This window comes from Cardiocondyla obscurior, linkage group LG07 (assembly GCF_019399895.1).
Source record: "Cardiocondyla obscurior isolate alpha-2009 linkage group LG07, Cobs3.1, whole genome shotgun sequence".
Lineage (NCBI taxonomy): Eukaryota > Metazoa > Arthropoda > Insecta > Hymenoptera > Formicidae > Cardiocondyla > Cardiocondyla obscurior.
Genome location: NC_091870.1, coordinates 628,807 through 647,611, shown reverse-complemented (window position 1 = coordinate 647,611; position 18,805 = coordinate 628,807). Strand labels below are relative to the sequence as shown.

General features: G+C 36.9%; 3 protein-coding genes across 20 annotated transcripts in view; 1 reads left to right on the top strand and 2 right to left on the bottom strand.

Annotated features, from left to right (window-relative positions):
* Mhc (myosin heavy chain) overlaps positions 1-3,837 on the top strand; it is a 42,230-nt gene extending 38,393 nt beyond the window's left edge. For 13 of the 14 annotated variants that reach the window (XM_070658803.1, XM_070658801.1, XM_070658805.1 and 10 more), the window contains 3 exons: positions 63-407; positions 524-772; positions 2,744-3,837. In XM_070658803.1, the coding sequence (XP_070514904.1) occupies positions 63-407; positions 524-772; positions 2,744-2,839 (690 nt within the window). In that variant the 3' untranslated portion in view covers positions 2,840-3,837. Of the gene's footprint in view, positions 1-62; positions 408-523; positions 773-1,356; positions 1,425-2,743 lie in introns of all 14 variants that reach the window. The other variant, XM_070658806.1, reaches the window with a different exon arrangement.
* A 160-nt stretch (positions 3,838-3,997) lies between these two features.
* Positions 3,998-8,575, bottom strand: Cyt-b5-r (Cytochrome b5-related). Of its 5 annotated transcripts, none has more exons than XM_070658863.1 (7): positions 8,253-8,575; positions 6,750-6,809; positions 5,907-6,157; positions 5,463-5,730; positions 5,026-5,317; positions 4,590-4,805; positions 3,998-4,503 (listed from the first exon to the last, which is right to left on the bottom strand). In XM_070658863.1, the coding sequence occupies exons 2-7, from the start codon at positions 6,784-6,786 to the stop codon at positions 4,227-4,229; spliced, it is 1,341 nt and encodes a 446-aa protein (XP_070514964.1). In that variant the 5' UTR covers positions 6,787-6,809; positions 8,253-8,575; the 3' UTR covers positions 3,998-4,226. The 5 variants fall into 5 exon arrangements, with proteins under 5 accessions (XP_070514964.1, XP_070514965.1, XP_070514966.1 ...); XM_070658864.1 differs by lacking the exon at positions 8,253-8,575 and adding an exon at positions 6,967-7,252; XM_070658865.1 differs by lacking the exon at positions 6,750-6,809 and having other exon boundaries at positions 8,253-8,573.
* A 533-nt stretch (positions 8,576-9,108) lies between these two features.
* Positions 9,109-16,229, bottom strand: Yellow-b (L-dopachrome tautomerase yellow-b). The gene is made up of 6 exons (XM_070658861.1): positions 16,115-16,229; positions 12,840-13,117; positions 12,255-12,667; positions 11,813-11,990; positions 11,417-11,628; positions 9,109-10,213 (listed from the first exon to the last, which is right to left on the bottom strand). The coding sequence occupies exons 2-6, from the start codon at positions 13,105-13,107 to the stop codon at positions 9,878-9,880; spliced, it is 1,407 nt and encodes a 468-aa protein (XP_070514962.1). The 5' UTR covers positions 13,108-13,117; positions 16,115-16,229; the 3' UTR covers positions 9,109-9,877.
* Positions 16,230-18,805: the final 2,576 nt, after the last annotated feature.

Below are 18,805 nucleotides of genomic sequence, written 5' to 3'. Positions count from 1 at the left end.
AAAAACATAAGTAAAATATATATTTTTTTACGTTTTTATTGTTTTTTTTTTTTCTTTTTTAGTCCGATTTAGATGAGCTGTTGAACGAAGCAAAGAACTCCGAAGAGAAAGCAAAGAAGGCGATGGTAGATGCAGCCAGGTTGGCCGACGAGCTACGCGCCGAACAGGATCATGCCCAAACCCAGGAAAAACTGCGCAAAGCCCTGGAAACACAGATCAAGGAACTGCAAGTACGCTTGGACGAGGCCGAGGCAAACGCTCTCAAGGGTGGTAAGAAGGCTATTCAGAAGTTGGAGCAGCGCGTGCGCGAGTTGGAGAACGAACTGGACGGCGAACAAAGGAGACACGCCGACGCCCAGAAAAATTTGCGCAAGTCCGAGCGTCGTATCAAGGAGCTGAGCTTCCAGGTACAGTAAAATTCTAATGTCAAATTCTTGTCTATATCTACTCGAGCGAGAATTCGACTTTGTCGTAGCTTTATTGAAAAGCTATTTTACTAAAATAACCGCTTTCTTGGTTGTAGGCGGACGAGGACCGTAAGAACCACGAGCGCATGCAAGATCTGGTCGACAAACTTCAGCAGAAGATCAAGACATACAAGAGGCAGATCGAAGAGGCGGAAGAGATCGCCGCGTTGAATCTCGCCAAGTTCCGCAAAGCACAGCAAGAACTTGAGGAAGCTGAGGAGAGGGCGGACCTCGCTGAACAAGCAATTACCAAGTTCCGCACCAAAGGACGTGGCGGAAGTGCTGCGCGTGGACTCAGCCCAGCGGTAAACTTCTAAAAATGTCAATTACATTAGCCTCGAACTCAATCTCTAATTCGCGATATCGAAATTGTTATGTAGATTCTTTCTATCTTTTAATTCTTGTATTGTTGAATATATTAAACGTATTAATCAGTTTTCAATAATTTCTTAGTAATACAATTAGATCGTTCATAAATTAATTACTTTTTTTTTTTTACAGTAAAATAACAGATATATTTGACTATTTTTAGTTGACTTTAAGTTAATTAACTTTTAAACTAGACTTACTTTATTTTTTATTTTTATTTTTGTTAAAAGAATCTAATTTGTATTTTAATTTTGCAAATTTAAGTGCAAAGTAAATTACATTTTCTCAGATAATTGAAAATTATTTTAGATTTGCACTTGGCATTAAGAAGTAAAGTAAGTCTTTGGCGAGAAAATTATTAGAAATCGTTGATCATCTTTGTATTAATGTCGAACACTACGCGGTCAAGAGGTAAAATTGAATATCAGTTAATGCGAAACTTGATCAGGAGATTGGGATTAAGAGGGAGTGAACAGTTCAAGGGTAGTGTCTAATTAGCGATCTGTCTTCCTGTGTGCAGCCGCAACAGAAACGTAAGGCGGCACCCTCCGTGTTGGAGTAGACGCACACACACCGCGCTTGGTCCATGTAAGTCCGTGCACGTGGGATGCCGTAAGCGCGTGGGGTGTGTCGATTACTTAGCGAAAAAAAAAAAAATTAGTTGGATGGATAGCTAAAGAAAAGAAAGAAAAAAATTAGAGTTTTTTCTGAACAGGAGTTTACGAAACGCGAGAGGAACACGCGCGGTGAAGACTCCCTCTTGTATTCGTTATTGTCTCGTTTGCACCTGTGTGTCCGATAACACCCTCTCGGGTGGGCCCACGCTTGTACATCGTCATTAACTCTGTATAACTCGCACACCTGGTCCCTCTCTTTGTAGAGTATTTATTTGCGAGTTGGTAGACGCCGTGTAGTCGTTAAAAATTAGAACAGATAGAGACCGAGTGTGTGAAAAAAGTAGCTAACGGAATCAACCGGTTCGTATTTAACTAAATATGTGTTCTTAGAAATATTAATTAAATTAATTTAAGAGTGGTAGGTGAGACAGAGTCCAAGAAATAAGTTTATTGCACTGATATTCGTTTCGGAGATGTACGAATAAGTTTTAAAAAATGTTGAACCATAAAACTATCATTTATAATTTTTAAGGCGTTATATTTAACATATTTTTATTTATTGAATTTTGTATTTCTTTAATTATTCACGATTTATTTCAGTTTATCTCGATTACGATTCTTAATTACTTTGATACAAATTTGATTTTAATTTTGTTTAATTTTAATTTAAGAAAATTCCTCTAAATTCTTCATTTACTGTTGAGTTTTGTATTTAACAATACGCAGACAGTTCGCTATTAACAAGAACTGTGATTTAAATCTAATTTTTCAAAAAGAATTGTAACTAATATTAGTTACGAGTGTGCAAGATAAATCTCCCAATTTAAAAAATGTTTCCATTCCGCGTTTATTGCGCGGCGAAACAGAGGTGTCACGACCTTTTTTACGTCATTACGATGCCACTTGCGCATTTTAAGTGCAAGATAACAAACAAACAAGAATAATTATCAGATATTACGCTTAGAAACGACACGCAAGCCGGTATTCATAGTCAGTTCTCATATTTAAGATTGTTTTACATGCAGTCACTTGTTGTCTTAAAACGTAATACGGCTTTGTAATCGATTGAAAACCAAATAAGACTGCACTTAACACAATTTTTAATATAAAAACTGACTATAAATACAAGCCAAAAAACGTGTTACTTGTCTTCTCCCCTATTCTTTCCTATTTAAACTGTTCTTTTTTGTATTTATGATAGACTGTATTTATTACGACTCGCGTGACTATCTCTTCAAGCTCATTTGCAATTTACAAGAGAATTTATGCTACGTATTTCTCTTCTTTCAGCCACACCGACCTGTGTTTAAACCCGAACTAGATGGTCCCCTATTCCCCCCTCGCCGTCTTCCCGGCTTCGACTTGCAGCCCGATGGTGAACTGTAAAGCTCCTTCCGAGGTTCGCGTAAAATAATTAGTAAAAGCAACGCAAAAAAAAAAAAAAAAAGAGTAAAAAATTCAACAGAAAACATCCGGAGAATAAGATGAAAAAGCAGATAAAAAGGATGAAGAGGAAGAGGAAAAAGAACGTCATCATTCTTATCGAGTCCACCGTCGAACGAAGACACGAATCTATAAATTATATATATATATATATATAATAAAATATATTATATACAACGAATCCGAGAGTTTGCTCGGGACTCTCAACAGCATCGTCATCTCGCAATCGAGCGACCGATCAGCCAAATACCATCGTATCATGAAACTCTCGTCATCTTCTTCAATAATTTTTTTTTTCTTCTTTTTTTTTTTTTAATCGGCCGAGTTGAGAAAAAGAGGGTAAATCAGCGCTCGCTTGTGAAGGAGAGGATTGAGGGTGAGAGTGCGAAAGGCGGGAATGTGCTTCTTCACCACTCGAGCTGATAGTCGAAGGAGAGAAAGAGAGGGAGAGATTGAGAAAGTGAGAGTGGATGAGTGAAAGATAGAGAGAAAGAGAGAGAGAAAGAGAGATAAGCGAGATAAGAGAGAGATTGAACGAGAAGACACGCGAGCGGACGATGAGAGAGGGCAAGAGCCAGCGCGACAGATATATATTAATAATTACATATACGCATACACAAAAGATAAAATAAGAAAAAAAAAAAAAAAAAAATACAGAACGATGAGTATAAATATGTTTACGTACTCGCGAGTTGCACAACGAGTAGCGAGCAAAAAAACTAAAACGCGAACTGGAAACGAGGTCGAGGAAAAGGAAGGATACACCTTTCGCGAGAAGTGGAACGGAAGCGAGTCGCGATGAATGTTTGATCAACAGCGCGTATCATTAAACGTGTCATCCGAATGATATCGTATCCTATAAACTTAATTGTAATTTATAAAGAGAGACGAAGTATGTATTTATTAAAGTAAATAAGCAATAAATAAAGATAAGAACTAAATTACCGGATGTGTCGATCACTCTAATTTAACTGTTTGATCGTTAGTTTAGTTGATTGCACAACGTGATTTGCAGTTGTATGTATAAAAGAATAGTTGAAGTAATTTTGATTTTAATGGGACCTTTCACGTAATAGTAATCTTTTAATTCTTTCTTCAAAGTAATTTGTAGAATAAAATTATTATTACTTTATCTATTTACACTCAGATATCCGTGTTACATTTAACATTCAAAACTAATTCTAAATTATTCTTACAATTTAACAAATTTTAATTTTAATTATCTTTATATTGCTATTTATTCCACGTGATTGCGTTATATGTGGAAACTTACTTATACGCAGAAATGCAACAGAGACTCGGTGCTCGAGTCAGCGATGATCGAGCACCTCTACCTGTGATTCTTTTTCACGTCAGTTCGCGCGAGCTGCCTGAATTGTCCTTTTAGAAGCTCCCACTGCGTCCACTTGTCTGAACTGACGTGAAACTCGTTGCACGTTTGCAAGAAAGCGGGCACGCATAATTCCAGGTAGTGATGATCCACGGTGGGCAGCAGATGGTGTAGCGTGTGCGAGCCGAAGTGGGTGAGCGCCAGCAAGATCGAGTCGTCGATCACTTCGCGATCGCGCACAGCATCCACTTCGAGCAGACCCCAATCCAAGTCGTTCCTTGAAAAAGTATTGCGACGATCAGTAAAGTCTTTGCGCAACCGACCTAAGATTAATAAAATAAAAAAACTCGAGCGATGTGCAACCTGTAGATATCACCATCGTGGAAGATGTCAGGGTGATGATGGGCCGCGTTGAAGCCGATCAAGCCGAACAGGGCGCTGCTGATCAACAACATTATTAACCAGAGCTTGAAAGCGACGAGAACTTTGGGTGCCGCGAAGCACATCGATAGAGGCAGTAAGAGCGGCACGAAATCACGAAACTCGAAAACTCCGTACTTCTTGAATACCGAATAGTATCTGCAAAGTATTTCAAGGTATTTTTTAACTACAAGCGACAGAACTAAAAATTTATTCGGTAAATTCTTCGGGCTTAACGTATTATATGCGATTACAGAATTAGAATTAAATCAATAATTTTTTTTTTAATTTAAATTAGAAATGTAAAATTTATAATCTTGTATTTTTATAACGAAGGATTGTGGAAGGATTGTATCGATCGGAGTTAAGTTTCTGTTACCGCTTAAAGCCTTCATAAACGAACAGCAGCATCCAGACGATGGGACTGATAATCTTGCTTATCATTCCTGCTAAGTAAGATTTATCCTTACGAGGCATCCATTGTAAAAATGGCTCGACCACGTAGATCTCGTAATCCCACATGGTGTTGGTGTACATGTGATGGCTCATCACGTGCGTGATGCGCCAATTTTTTGAGGACATCATGCTGAGATCGAAATAATACATACGGAAATTGTCTCTCATGTGGAAAAAGTTATGTGCCGCAACGGTCGTATATGTTAGAAAGACGCCTAGAATTGTTATTCAATAAGTGAATCGATCAATCAGCACATTCTCGCGCGTAATATAATTAATTCTCATCGTTATTCACCGCAGTTATAATTTTAAAGTCTTTCTGTAATTAAATATTAATATAATAATTTTACAAATACTTACTGGCGAGGACGGCAATGGTATAAGAATGGGTAAGAGCGGCCGCGAAACTCAGCGCAAAAGTCATGATCGCCAAGGAATCGGTGATGACGTTCGTCGTTATAGACGGTTTATGAAAATCGACGTTCTTCAAAGCCTCGATTGCACGCTTCTTGAATGTATGATAAAAGCCATCAGGTAAAAAAGTCAACGGTACTGATCGTGGACTCGTGGCTTCGCGTTCATAGAATTTCGGTAGCAGTCGCTTAGCTTTGTCGGTGATATGGTGGCTCTACGTAATAAAATTATTAATAAAATTATAAAAGAAATATCACGGCAAATCGTTACAGCGTATAATTTGTTGAGAAATAAGTTTTTATAATTATTAGATTATTTTTGAGTCAAGTGTCTAACAATCATTTTAATTTAATTGCGAAAACTCGGGCACGAAGACGTGAAATTTAATACCTCGAACAACTCGGTGATGTCGGTCCCTTTCGTAAGCCGAATCCATTCAGATCCGCCCGGATGCATTTTTGCAAAAGTTTCCAAGTCGTACAGTTTATTCTCGATTCTCCATAATCCTTCCGCGCCGTCGATCTTTCTCCTAGCTTCGAGGAAGTCTGCTGCACTTTTCGCCGAGTTTTCTCTGACCGGCAAATAGGCTAACCCGGGTATTGTGCTCGTTTTTGACATATTAAAAGTTTTTTTGACCTCACCTAAATGAGCAAAACACTAAAGTTTGATATACGCTTCCGTAATTTCGTAAAAAAAAAAAAAAAATTAGTTTCATCCACTGTATAATATCGTAACGATTTAATATCACTTATTAAAATTGAACTCTGAGTAAGACTTACTAGATGCAACGCTTAATCATGACTGTTGCATCGTTATTCACTGCTTTTTGAATATATACATATATAACACTCGTTTACTAATATCATACTGACTTAAAGACTTAATAAAAAAATGTTAACATTTTTTCTATGCTTAACATACGCTTACGATATCTTGAATAGACTAACACAAGAATGTTAAATAAAAATCTTGATGATAAAGCCATACATCGAACGTCTTGAAGTATTTACACTTACATTTATTATCAGTGATTCAAGATATTAATACGTTATGAATATAAATACACATTGATAGTGATGTGTGATTTTATTAAATTCCTGCTGTAAATATTGCGTAAGAAGATGTATATCTAGATAAGTAACATATTTGTTACAATAAAATAATGAAAAGAAGTATTTGCCGGTTAAGAAACTGAATAGAAAAAAAAAAGAACTAAAAAGTATTTACATTTACTTGGTTTTTTGTACAATTGGTTGAACTTTGGAAGCATAAAATCTTTTGTTATCTGGCAGTCTAAAAAATTTCTTATTTTTATATTTTACTCACAACGCAATGTATCGGCGATTTTTCTTTTTAATTGTAATGCATCCATGTTTTCAGCGCGTGCTCCAGCTGTACATTTAATACTTCTTAGTGATTTACACGATTTATTTTTTAATATTTTAATTACCTATTGGAAACTTTGATCAGGATAATAAAACCGCGTTAGCACATATACGTTAACATATCGCAGAATAAATAATGACTGAATATCACTCTCAAACGCACTACTCGCGGACCGTAGTCGTTCGTAATCACTGTCGTTGATATCACAAACATGATATTGGCAGCACAACACATAATTAAAGCAGTCATCACAATTCTGTTTTTATTACTTAGGCATATGTTTAATAATGTATTATTGAAAATCGATAAAATGAGTTGCAACTTCTTTCTTAATATTCTTTTAAAATATTCTATAAAAAGAACAATACATGTTTAAAAATGGCTTAAATTTAGATAACATTAATATTAAATTACGAATCAAAAAGAAAGCTGAATATATCAAAGCAATTGATTATCTAAACTCTAATACAGTTTTGTAATGTTAAATATTTTTTCCTTGCACTATACGTTAAGAAATATTACATTGCCATATTTACAGTAAAATTAATAAGTAAAAAATTATTGTGTACATACATAAAAAAAAAAAAAAATAGAAGAAACGTTAGAAAAAAACTCTTGACGATAAATTCCGACGGTGATCGGTTCTTAAAATTTGTGATAGCAGCGATAAGCACCGAAACTAACATAAAAATGCGATAAAATGTAACGATGAAAAATTAAAACTACACAAACACTTCGTAGAAACGCGACGATATCAAATACAGCCAAGATTGGAAGATGGCGAACTGCTTTATCCGAGTAGCCACAACTTGGTATATACTCATATGTATATTCGAAGTGATCGCCGATAAGCCAGTCAAACCAGATCAACCTTATTCAAGGTCTGCTCGTTTATTAAAGCGACCGAATGCAAAAACGAGGCGATTTTATAAAACATTTAAAATAATGCCGGCAAACCAGCTTCGAAAGTGCACTTTCACGATTGTATCAGAACTGATCATTTACTCATTTGTTCGCGTTATTATCTATATTAAAATCTTAATCTTAAATATATTATTTTCCTTGGATAGAGTTCCGAAAGAGTTGAATCCCCGATTTTATTGTCGATTTAAAAAACAGACTTTCGATGCATAAATTCGTATAAACGTAATTTGTACGGCAATATATGTACATCTAACATGTTTGTACTCATTATGTGTAGATAATGTAAAAACATTACATAGATAATCATCATACGTTTAAAATTTTTAATTACATTTAAAGAAATTAAATAAATTTAAATTTATGTAAAATTAAATAAATTTAAATTTATATAAAATTATATAAAGAAATAATGTATTGTAAAGTTACCAAGCGTTAGTGGTTTAATTTCAATAAGTGATTCCTCTCTAAGAAATTATTCTCCACCGCTGAAATTGTCAGACTGCCAGTTTAGCATTGGGAAGATGATGCGCATCGCGATTCACTTTTGCGTGATTATTTTCAAGTACGAATACTGCACACCGAGATGCACTGACAATCAGTCGATGACCAGGCGACGCAAAGCACCAGATGCGTAAATGTATGTATCGTGACTGTGCACTTGACTCGATCGTAATGCTCTGCGCTCCGTCGGCCGATCTTCTCGAAGAGTAAAAATTCCCCGAGATCCTCGCATATGTCGTCGCACAGCGGGGAATTATCCCCGAGACATTTTTCTGCGAAAAAAGTTTGTGATTACAAGGCGTTTCCGACAGCCGGAGAATCGCTTCCACGATGCGCAAGATTAGCACTTTTGCAGCCGATGTATGAAGTTTGCGAAAAAAAACAAAACAAAATTCCGACAGCGTTTGGAGGAGTCTAGATCTATAATTCTTTCTAAAAATTATCGAGAGCTCTAGAACTCTTTCAAACGCTATTAGAACTCCTTTGGTTTTGTTTTTCTTTAAATTAAAAAATAAAAAGCTAACTTCGCAGACGTTGACGCACGAGCATTCGAGATGCGCGTGGCAAATTATGCAAAAGTCAAATACGCTGTGTGATAAAAAGTAAAAATAACGATAAATAACATAATTCTTGGAAGTGACATAAAGTTTGACGCTAAACGAAGTCAAATGTACAGAGATATATTACAATTCTTAGTAATTGGCCTTGAAAGTAGTTCGCAGGACCACGAATATAAGTAAGAATTTCGTTGAGAGTGAGGAGAGTGTACAAAAAATCACAGTTTAATCAGAGATGCCTTTTTTCTTTCTCAATAATATATATTATGTTACATTTGACACGCAAATATAATGGCAGTTGAACGTGGACAGATAATAATGGTAAACTCGACGAAGAAGATAAATTTCTTTGAGATAAAACGAACGAGGACACGAACGTTTAATCGGCAACGGCTTGCACTGTGCACGTCGAAGTTTAACTATTACATATTATTTACTAAATTGCGATCAGAAAAAGTTGCGTCAATCTTTTGTGTATTACTGTTTTTTTTACTGCGATCTAAACTCTTCTAAAAGTACATATACATATATATTTATAGCAATAAAATATAAAATAAAATATTATAGTTATAGGATTACATAATTAAGATAATAACTAATGCGCTACTTTTTTTTTTCAAATCTTTAACAGGCGGATTTAAATGATGCGTGATAAATAAGTTTCGATAGCAGTTCAAGAGGATTAATAAGTCTAATTTTTTAATTGCGGTTAAATAAATATCAGTTTCACAATAAGCGATGAATCTATTATCGATAAAAAAAAGTTGTTTAGTTAATTTTAGTTATTTTACTTCATTAATTAAAAATTATTCTAAATTAGGAGATTCTAACTTTGCGAAGAAAATAACGTTAATATAATCCATATCTTTCTTCTTTCACCTCATCCTCTCGTTCTTTTTATTTTTATCTACATTTGTTTCAAATTTACCATTATCTTATCTTTAATCTTTTTATTTTAATTTTTATTCTCAATTTTTTTTCAATAATCGCTCTTCAAACGAGTGCCTTGCTCAAGCACATTAACAACATTACAGTCGCGATCTCTATCTTTGCAGAACCAGCGGAGTTTCCAGTGATTCTTGGCGATATACTCATCGTGTGATCTCTGTGATCAAGATGATTATTGTGATCGAAGTGATCCATGTGATCTCTGCGGTCGTATATCGACGTCGTGGTGTACGGCGAAGACGACGCGCAAACCGTGTTCATGATAAGCTCCTCGGTCGATCCCATGAGTATTCTAAAGTTATAATCGTGCAGGTCCAAGTGCGAGTACATGAAGATCGGCAGTCTATCGGAAAGGACCCACAAATTGCCATTTCGGTCCACCTATTAAAATAAAAAAAAAAAAGGTGTAAGGTCGAGAGATATGTTTTGCATTTCATAACTAATTTAAAGATATACGCTAAAAAGCAAATACGGCGTTTTTCGCCGCGCCGAAAAACATCTAGCGTACGTGAACTTTAAAATTCGTGTGCGTCGAGTCTCGCATGTGCCGCATGTATGTACCGCGCCGGCCGGTTTGCCGATGACCGATTTTACTTCACCCCGTTATATTTCATTCCTCGCCTTTGCTTTTTAGAGTAACGTACTGTGTATCTGAAAAGATATCTGCACGTTTTTTGCCGCGTACTTTTTTTACTGCTGCGTTTTGCCCTTACGCAACGCTCGCTGGACTGCCGAATTCGCCGGGCAAACCAGTGCCAGATGTTGACACACGCACGTACTCACACTAATGCGGCGGTCGGCGACGAGCAGTCTGGGGCAGTCGACTGCCGAATTCGCCGAATTCGCCGGGCAAACTGGTTCCTGCCGCCCGCCGCCCGCGCGTCCTCCACCTCGAGAACTTGAAGCGCGAAACCTGCCGGCTAGATGTAAACTCACGCATACACTCACACTACCGCGACGGTCGTCTGGCCCGGTGAATTCGGCAGTCCAGCGTTGCGTAAGGTCAGAACAAAGCTATAGACTAGTACGCGGCGAGAAACGTTTAGATATCGAGCTTTTCTAGCTCTAGTTACATTTCTGACTCAACGCTGGGCAGTTTTGCGAGACAGCCGCGAGATGAAAGCTGATTATTAGGTAACGGTGGGAATCAATTTCCACTCGGGTGGCGTTCGAAAAATTTAAATAAATATAAATGTATAATCAGCGTTGATAAAGTACACCGTGTGCTTGTCACCTAAAATATTGAACACGCTACGACATCGTACAAGTAGGAAATCTACCCATGACTCAGATCATTAAGTTAAATTCATAATAATATTTATTTTTCCTGAGCAAATCATCTGGTTTATATTATATTTGTCAATGCGTCACCTAATTTTTCAGGTTTTATCGGAAACTTAAGACAGCACAGTAAAATATTCTCATATTTAATCGTAAGTGTGTAGAAAAACGTTCGACGCTGTTTGCGCATCACGTTTAATTAATTCACTCTAAATATGTATTGCTAATTTTGTAATATTAATTTTTTTTTTAATTCATCGTTTAGTAACGAATATCACGAGCTTGAATTAAATTGATAATTACCTTAAGATCATTGGGGAAAACCATGGTGACGTTATCTTGATAGACGTAACCCTGCTGTTGCACGATAAATTTATTTTGCGGTTTCCAACAGGCGATGGCATTTAAATTTGTAAGCGCGTAAAAGAGAATTCCGGTTTTAGGATCCAGGAAACTGACGCTGCTCTGGCCGTTTGGTCCACGTGAACCCAGAGTTTGAAATTCAGGAGACGTTTCTACGGCAAACGCATAAAATTAGGTTTCGACGACTTAAAAAATTTAAGCTAATCTTATCTTTAAAATTAAAATAATGTAAAGAAAAAGAAAAAAATAAGAAATATGAAAAATTGTTTCGTAATCACGTAATTAGATTTTTAGCGCATCTTTCGTAAGCGTGTAAAGTTTAGAAAAAGAACATACCCGCGGAACTGGCACGCAGAGGATCGCGCAAGAATCTCGTACTGACGGAAAATTCCATACCACTGGAGAGTGGATGATAGTACAGAGTACTGTATCCGTCACCAGTCGGTGCAAGAGCCATCCCGAACAAGCCGTCGTTCCATTGGAACGATATTCCCGACACCTTGAATTCTCCGCCCTGAAAAAAAAGCACGTTATTCTAGCTCGCTGTGAAATTTTGCTCGGGCGATCAAACATTTATTTTGCCTTATTAAAAATGTCTCGGTTATTTATTTAAAGCATTTCTTAACAAAAAAAAGTGTTTAAAAAAAATTAATAAAGCACCAGAAATGCGGGTGCTCCTAGAATTGATTAAAAACACATCGGTCTAAAGCCGAAGCATAAAATCATTTCGGGCTTTGCTTGTAACATATTTTTTTAATATATTTTTAATGCCACCGACCATCGGATCCGGATGGAAAGAGTGGTGCTTGATGAGCCAAGACTTGTTGAGGCTCCAGGAGTAGACGACGAGACCCGGGCCACCGAGATCGCCTAGATAGCCGTACGAGTCGTCGCACGAATAGTCCTCGACAGCGATGTTCGCGAACAAGGAGTCGGCGGTTCTCTGGTCGGATGGTATCACGTATTTTCGCAGCATACGATTGCTCATCAGATCGTAAACGATCAACGCCGGCGGTGCTTGCTGCTCAGGGTTCCCTAAAATGTCCGTCAATCCCGTGTCCAAAATCCACAATCGGTTGCAACGGTCGGCGCGTACGCGAAACGTCGAGACGATCTCCGGCACACCGGCTGCGCCGTATTGATGAGCCTCCCAGGAGGGATATGGAATCAAGGGTGGCGATTCGCGCGTGTCTGAAAGCAAAGGTATTCTAACGTTAACCCTCGCGAAGAGAAGAAATTTGTCGACTTAGATTTTATTTAATTTTTCTTACGGTCTTTGTCGAAAATCTTTATATGTGAAGTTAACTCTTTGCAATTAAAAGTTAGCGCAGCAAATTGTAATTCTGAAGCTGAGACTAATCACCATTGAGCCAAATGTAATTGAGACTGGCGGCAACCCCTTGCCTCCATCTCGGTACCGTGACGAAGAGTCGATCGCCGGCCACCTCCAAGCCCAAAGGCAGATTATCCTCTTGCTTGTAATCCGGGAAATGCCTCTTAATATCATTACTGGGCCAATCGTAATCGATTTGCTTCCATCTGTAGGCGACCCGCAGCTTGCCGATCGCACCGTCGAGCAGGGCGATCAAAATCGCGGCTGCGACGACGATCGACAACGCCCAAGACCGCATTGTTGTAGTTCTAATAAAAAAAAATATCATATGCGATTTATTTTATCAACTTTACAAAGCAATTAATTGATTGTTTCATAAGAAATTGTTACATTTAATGTTTTATCTGACATTTTTAAATTAAGTTTAATATTAAACGCGATTTATACTTAACAAATTTAATATTAAAATACCTTTTAAGTTTTAGAAATTTGTGGACATTAATTGATGAGATTAATTAAAAAAAAAAAAGGGGGGAATTCTGAAGGATACTTTGCGATTGCATTTCCAGTTTTTCCTTGAAAGTCGGCGGCCTTCGCGATACATAGTTACCACGACTCGTTAATTAATATTCACTCGTGACTAATTGTGAAGTTGCGGAAATGAGGTCTATCTATCAATGTGTGAAAGACAATCGTTCGCAAGGTGAAAATAAATAAGTGACAAATGATCGGTAATGGCGAAATATTGAATGCTCTTTTTTTCTCTCTCTTATCTGCTGTCCAAAAACAAATACCTAAAATGTAAATGTGCTCATTAAAATTTTAACAAATTTGTATATTAATAACATGCATCATAGATTGAGAAACTTTTATCGGAAAGTACCGACGATAAAATATTAATGCATTATATTAAATTTTATGATATTCACTTCTTTTACATTTACACATTTTTTTTTATCGTCACAATAAATTAAATTAATTATTTTAATCAGCTAAAAATTTTTTTTAATTTATTTCTCGTTGCTCAATTACTTGCTAAGCTTTCTTGTTTAAAATTTAACTTTTAAACTTAGAACTTTGTAACTTTAAAACTTACATTTTAGGGTTTACGATTTAAAGTAGAAGTTTTTATGTAACAATGTATGATTTATTTTTTTATTTACGCATAAATCCTTTTATTCTAACAAGCGTACCCGCAAGATAATCGACAGGTTCAACGAAGGTAATCTTGCACACGTTTCACATATGTCTTGGCTCTTTTATATCACTTCAATGACGTAACAGGTCGTAGAAACAACGGTACTAAAGTCGGTATGAAATTGAAGCATTGTATAGAAGTACAGTTATTGTAAAAAGATTTTTTTTTATTTTAATAAATAATCCAAGAGCGACAGATTAATTAATTAATTATCATCAAATGCTTTCACCAACGCTCGAGTTAATCAGAAAAATTAGTATGTCACACGGCCTGCGCGTTATTATGTGTGAAGCGTGTGCGTTAAAATGTGCGAAAAAAAAGTAACAGGCAAGAATAATCTAAAAATGCCAACGTACTATTTGTACCCGAAGAACTGATAATTCGTCACGATTTTATTTTTCATCGTTGCGTGATCGTAGGCAAGGGATCGTCGAAGGTCATTACTGACTCGTTACGGGTTCGGAATTTAATGTTATATTACATATCATGATTCGTTCAGGCGTATCGTCATGACGTAATATATCTGGAGAAGCGTTCAAGTTGACTAATTAACGAAATTAGAGATTAAAGTTTAAAATAAAGGTTAAAAATTGAAATTAAAATTAGTATGTCTGGTCTCGAATTGTTCAGTCCTAAACAGAAGTGATAAATCTGTGCGTGACGAAACGAATGAATTTTAATCGCGGTGACGCTACACGTTACATCGTCCCATAAAAACCGAACGTTCTTTTTCCCGACGAGCAGGAGCTTCATTTTAGTGGCACGCATCTGAAATCGCCGAGGCGGATTTTCTATGTTTAACAAACGACTCGTAACACGGTTAACGGAAAAATAGAAAGCAATCGATTTTTCAGCCGCCTTTACGTTCGAGAGACCTACCGAGTGATACGACATTCGCACCCGATACGTACGCATATTATTTCATACCGTAAAGTTATCCTGCGTTGTGTGCAATGCTATCTGTATAATTTACCCGTGCATTATATCTATAAGTTTCATCTGAAATTTATTTAATTCGTCGATTGGATATTTTTAAACAGCAAACCAATTCGATCGACTTAACACGTGCAGTAACAAAAATCGCGTCATCAAATTCAATTTTTTTTTTTTAACACGATACCACCATCTTCGCATATTAATTCGTTTATACATATAAATTATCTGATTATTAAGAAATATTCAGTTTGAGTATCTTACTTATTGCAGTGTTAACAGCAAATTCAACGCCTACGTTAATCTCTTACGTTCACATCGCCTAAAGACTTTCAGCACAATCACAATTTTCTCGACGAAAAAAAATGCACGTATCGAAATGTATGGTTTCGTGTAGCCTGAATTTCGCTTCGAACTGCACGCGCGATTTCTGCTTTGAATAGAAAGTACGACTAGAAGCTAACAGTTCAGCCTCGTAGGGCAAATGTTCGCGACGAAAAAAGAAAAAATTTCTAACCGAGTCACAAAAGTTTCTATCAAGAATTGCTGGTCTTTCTAGATTTGATAAACGAGCACTTTCACACAATTTTTCATCACCCTGCGGCTTTGCGGAACTGCATTTTGCCCCCGCGTAAACATTTAAATGCGAACTAAATATACCACGTCGATCCAACTTGTCTCATTCCTCAGCGGAAACAGAGCCGATCGAAAAGCGACAGACAATTTCACCGAGCAGAAAAACGACAAAATTTACTAAGTCCCAAAACTGTTTTAGAAATTATTATTATTAATTCGCTCGAAAGGTTTAATTAATTTTAGGCAAATAATTCAAACATTAATAAAAATAATAAACGGTAACGAGATAACTTAAAAAAAAAAAAAAAAAAAAAAAAAGAATGGCAAGATATTCTTACCAATTAAAATCCACAAAAATAATATTAAAAATCGTTTCAATTAATATTGATTGAAATCGATTTTATGCAACGGAGTTACATAATTTAAGGAACATATTTTTAGTTTTTATTTTACACAACTTGTACGTTATGCACAGCTTTATCTTACAGCTTTTTAATTATTTTTTTATTATTTAGATATACTTGAAGCTCGAATTAAATTCACGTTGGCGCAGAAGGTGCGCCGCAGGAAGGATTGATAAATATTTATAGTTATTTACACTTGATTCGCTCGATCCTCTGGGCGATCACTCCACTGCGAGCGTTTCTCTGCGAAAGAGAACGGCACGACGCGACAAGTCGAACCACGCGCACCGGTTAAACGCGACAAACTGGGAATTGGACGGCGTGACGACGTGAATCTGGCCGGTGCCTCGCTCAGTTTTCCTAGGGTATGGGCTGTACGGTACCGTTGGAGATCCGGTCGGCAAACCTGTCGGCTACGTCGATTCGCCGCGATGAAGAGACGTGCGAGAAGAGAGGAGGAAAGCGTCGAACATTCCTTTTTTTTTTTTTTTGTTTTTCCACCTACGTCCTTAACGAAAGCTCATCGCAAAGCGACAATCGAAAGGAATCTGATCAATAATGCAATACGACTGTCACCTGGACTCCTTGAGGTATCTAGAGCTCGCACCTTTGGAAACCTCACTGATCTAGTTAACGCGCGAGGACAGTAAGCGAGAACGGTCGCAAAAAAAGCCGATCGAAGGATAATGAAATCTGCATGCGATACGAAACTATCTTCGAGTTATTCAAGACGCAGATACTTCTCTTCGGCTTTTAAGAAGTAAGCGAATCAGTTAAAAGGTAACGAGAAAATGTGTGTAAATCGTCTCCACCATTTCTCCGATTACCAAGAGTTTTAAATAATTAAAACGTCTTCCTTAAAAATAAGATTCAACGTTCATCTTGCGAAAATGACAAAGATGTTTTCGACTAAGCGAGATATATTAATGGCCCTCAATTTATTACTCCGCGATAAATATAAATTTAAAAGTGATGTACGGCAAATCAAATGAATTGCCGCATTATTTTTCAGTGACAAATATATAAAAAAAAAAAAAAAAAAAAAATAACGCGAGTGTAATGACGCGTCTTCCGTAAATTACGCAAACTATCATTATCCATAATTATATTATCGCCGACTAATTACAATTAATTTTATCCGAAGCCCAGCAGCGGTACTTTCTCTTTTCCCTTCGGTTACCGCTGCTACGATTTATTTAATATTTATTTAATAAAAAACATTTTCGGTTAAAGCGAGCAGAACAGAATAGCAAATAAAAAAAAATAGAAAAAGAAACGATAAAATAAAAAATAACGTTCGTTTGGAAATAATATGAACGCGACCCGGGGAATTCTCCTGCTGCGCGTCACAATAGCCGTTGTCTTTCCATCCGGGATAAGCGAGCCCGCGGATGATTATCCAAGGCGCACAATGAGGGAAACATCGTCGCCGTGAGATTAGCGCGTTATTTGCATCTCGATGCGCGGCACGCGAGAACGAGCGGACAACGAGGATCAGTCCTATCGCTTTTGCGGCCTGCCCGAGGATTTTTCTAGCCTTTCCAGCATCGCGCAATATCTCTCCGGCTCTGGCGAGCCGCTACTCTCGCGGGAGTGTTACGCGTTTTCGAGGTCGATTGGCGGTGTATTACACCTGGCTTTCACTTTCGTGATTGTCAGTGCCGTACTAGCGTCGTCATTCGTCGTCATTGCTCGTGCACGGTGAATTTGAACCTGCATTGTGGCATTAAATAAAAAAAAAAAAAGGTTAATTTAAATTAAAAAAAAAAAAAAGAAATAAGAAAGAAGGGGTTGACTTCCTAGCTTCAATTAATTACTTTCCTCTTCGTTTTTACTTTTAAAATCGCATCTCGTGTCGCACTCGTCATATTGCGTTTCGAAAAATTTATAAATAATTCAAGAGCGTTAACCAAACGATTTGTCTTTGCGCTGAAAAATTGGATTTTAACTGGCCTAATCCTACGAAGAGCGAGTTGAAATAGTAATCGCACTGTCGCAATCGGCTCCTACCGTTCGTCGTCGACCGATCGGTTCACCTATCCTCTTGAATTCATCCTCTGATAAATTTAAAGACGAGCCTTGCTCTTCCTTTCGCTTCGCTTTCGTGCCTCGTCTGATTTTTTCGCTAGCGCGTCAATGCAGGCTAAAGACCATCAATCATTTTGTCAGTTTAATTTCTGAATCCTTCGTCAAAATATCGGTACGTCATTCGAGTGTTATAAAATTTAATTCAATTAGCTCGAGCTTCTAATCAAGAGGTCCCGGGGGCTTTCGAAAGTTCGCCGCACGAGTCTTATCAACCAACAACCCGGAAGAGGTGGCCGCAATTTCAACCGCGTAATTTAGAGCCAGTTTCTATTCTAGTCGATTAAATAATCCTGATAACGGCATGCCGCAAGCAAAGCTTGTTTTAAACCGGCGACCGGTTGTCTTTACCTTCGACAAACATTCATTAAAACATACGATTAGTGTGGAAGCAGCTGTTTCCTTCGACAATTCGTGTAATTAAATGCTCTCAATGCCGTCGCGTTGTTTAAATTGCAATGACGTGTCTTCCAAAAGATATTGGGAGATAAGCCTGACCTCATAAAACAAAGCAAAATACAAATTAACGACTTAACAAAGAAAGAGTTGCGTAATTAAAAAAAACCTCCCACAAAAAATTTATAAAACGAGAAAATATATTTCTATAAAAAATAATTGCGACAATATAAGTTTAATTTCGAAACAGTGCTTAATAATAATTTTAAAAAATAATTAAAAAAAAAACGAGAATTATTAAATCAATTTTATAATAAAAAATCTTTTTTTTAAAATACTTTGTTCAACTATCGGCAATCTTATAACACTTGAAAAAAAAAAAAAAAACACAACTCTTATAAAAC